The 2,470-nt window shown below is 40.6% G+C and overlaps 1 protein-coding gene across 1 annotated transcript; it reads left to right on the forward strand.

The window, feature by feature from the left end:
• Nucleotides 1–428: 428 nt before the first annotated feature.
• On the forward strand, nucleotides 429–2,356 carry LOC104956059 (alpha-aminoadipic semialdehyde synthase, mitochondrial-like; the record flags this gene model as incomplete). The annotated part of the gene is made up of 2 exons (XM_010783499.1): nucleotides 429–708; nucleotides 2,202–2,356. Coding segments are annotated over exons 1-2 (354 nt in total), but the record flags the coding sequence as incomplete, so codon positions are not given.
• Nucleotides 2,357–2,470: the final 114 nt, after the last annotated feature.

Here is a 2,470-nt window from a genome sequence, read left to right on the forward strand (position 1 = left end):
ACGTCACGCCAACTTCAGATCCATATTCAAACATACAGATTCTAAATGGTACAAGTTGAAGCGTTTGTTTGAACAGTCTGCAGGAGGCAGGTACTTGCTTTCAAGCAGAACAGGGCAAACACACTTAGAGGAGTGTTTACGTGTTCGGCGTAATGACGTACAACGGTCTCCACAACTTCTGTAGTCCTAACAACCATCGTTTTTCAGCCACGTCAACTCTTCAGAAATCACCAGTGGGGTCACTGCTGATGGATTTAATGTCGTAGAACAAAACGTGATCCGTCTCTTCAATGTGTCTCAACCACAGACCTTATTTCCAGCTATTTTCCAAAATCCTATGGAGAGATCCCATTGGCTCTGAGACGAGGGAACAGGAAGTGGTGAAATGCTAACTCGCTTCCGGGTTTTAGGACTCGTCACTGCACCGCTCTATTGAGTGTCTGATTAATCAACAACTTGGGTGAAATATTCCTTTAAACTCTGTTAAATGGATACACAGTGACCTCATAATGATGCATCAGTGGGTCTCAGTGTGTTATGATGTGTCTCTGAGTCGGTGTGTGTGTGTGTGTGTGACGTCCTGCAGAGAGAAGGCTCAGATCATGAAGAAGACGGGGATGAGACGCGTTCTGCTGCTCGGGTCGGGGTACGTCTCCGGACCCGTTGTGGAGTATCTGACCCGAGACAAGACCACTCAGGTCACTGTGGGTGAGTTCCTCTGACAGACTCTGGAAACATAAACAACTCAAAGTCTTTCAGAAGGATCCTGGATGAGCATCGTCAGAAAGCTGAAAACAGTCTTTCTGAGAAATGAAACGGTGACTTTTTAGAGATACGTGGTGCTTACTGGACAAAGCTACACACGTGTGATGAGGTTATAGAATATGATGCTTTACTGCAGATTAAACTAGCCAATAGTATGTAAAGGAGTTGGAATGAGCACAACCTTAAACAGTCGAAAAACGCTGTTATTTTTCTTTAAATATCCCAAAAATGTGTGAAAAATACCTGGAAACGAGTTTTAAAGATGTTTGAGAATCATGTGGAAAAATTACTTTAAATTATTTGGACGAAATGGAAAGAAACTATATTTAAAAAGTCACTATGTGGAAAATATCAGAATTTACGTGGTAAATCTCCAAAGGATCATGCGAACAATGAGGGAACATTTTCTGATAGAATACGTGAATAATGTACAAAAACTGATTCATATCACAACATTAAAGGGGACCTATCATGCAAAATGCACTTTTTGATGTCTTTTATACATAAAGATGTGTCCCCGGTGTGTCGGGGAAAATAAAACCCTCTCTCTTTTCCTCCGTACCCAAATCTCTAAAAACGGGGAACAACGGAGCTGATCCAGATTTGCGTCCGATATGACGTAATATCTGAAATGTGGACCCACGGCCCTATCAGAAACAATGCCCGACTTTTTGGGACGTAATATGGTCGGTGTTTACATTAGCATCGCTAACACTCAGAGCTAACCTGTACTGGAGAGCATGTGTGTGAAGAAGCAGGAAATAAAAAGGAACTCACCTTGTGGTATAACCGGCAAGAGAGAAAGCCTTTGAGCTCCATACTGTTTCAGAAATAATCCTTGATAATCCATGATATGGTTTCATCACGGCAGCATTTAGTTTAGACAGTAGCTGCCGGGTCCCGCATGAGCTCAGACCCCTCCTTTTTTATTTTGTATCAATTTTTTTTATTAATTTTTTTTAAAGCTTTATTCCCAAAATCAGCACTTTTGAAACAGGAAGTGAAATAGAGGGATATGAGGCATGGCTAGATTGGTTGATCTGTTTGGTATTTTGAGCAAAACACTTCATAGACATGTTTTTTATATATTTGTATATATCTGAGACCTATGCTATTGCCTAACAATGGCATGATAGGTCCACTTTAAACAACATTAAAAAAAACATTAAAATGCTGAAAAAGAATCCTTAAAAATAAGTCTTAGAAATAACAGAAAAAATGTAAAAGAAATCCTTAAAAATAAAAATTGTCTGAAAAAGGGTCCATCAAATAGCTAAAAGAAATTCAGATAATTATGTGAAAAACGTGGAAAAGTTTTTTCCAAAGACGATGCAAACAAATGTCCCAAACATTTCTGAAAGGAGATGTGAAAAATGTCCAATAAGAAAGAATATAAGACCGTCCATTGAATTTTTTTGTTGTGGTTTACCTCTCAGCGTCGATGATGCTGCGGCAGGCGGAGGAGCTGGCGGAGAAATATCCCAACACCATCCCCGTGATGCTGGACGCAGGCAGTCAGGAGGGACACCTGGACTCTCTGGTGAAGGACCACGACCTGGTCATCAGGTACTCACTCATCTCCTCCCTTACTGTTGGGAAAACACTGAATGTCCTCTTCCAACATGAGAGTAACATGATATCAAAGGTATCAACTGTAGCTGTGAACATGACAGGATGTGTGATTACCTAGAAGAGCATCAGGACT

This window comes from Notothenia coriiceps, unplaced genomic scaffold (assembly GCF_000735185.1).
Source record: "Notothenia coriiceps isolate Sejong01 unplaced genomic scaffold, NC01 NC01_scaffold00025268, whole genome shotgun sequence".
NCBI classification, from domain to species: domain Eukaryota; kingdom Metazoa; phylum Chordata; class Actinopteri; order Perciformes; family Nototheniidae; genus Notothenia; species Notothenia coriiceps.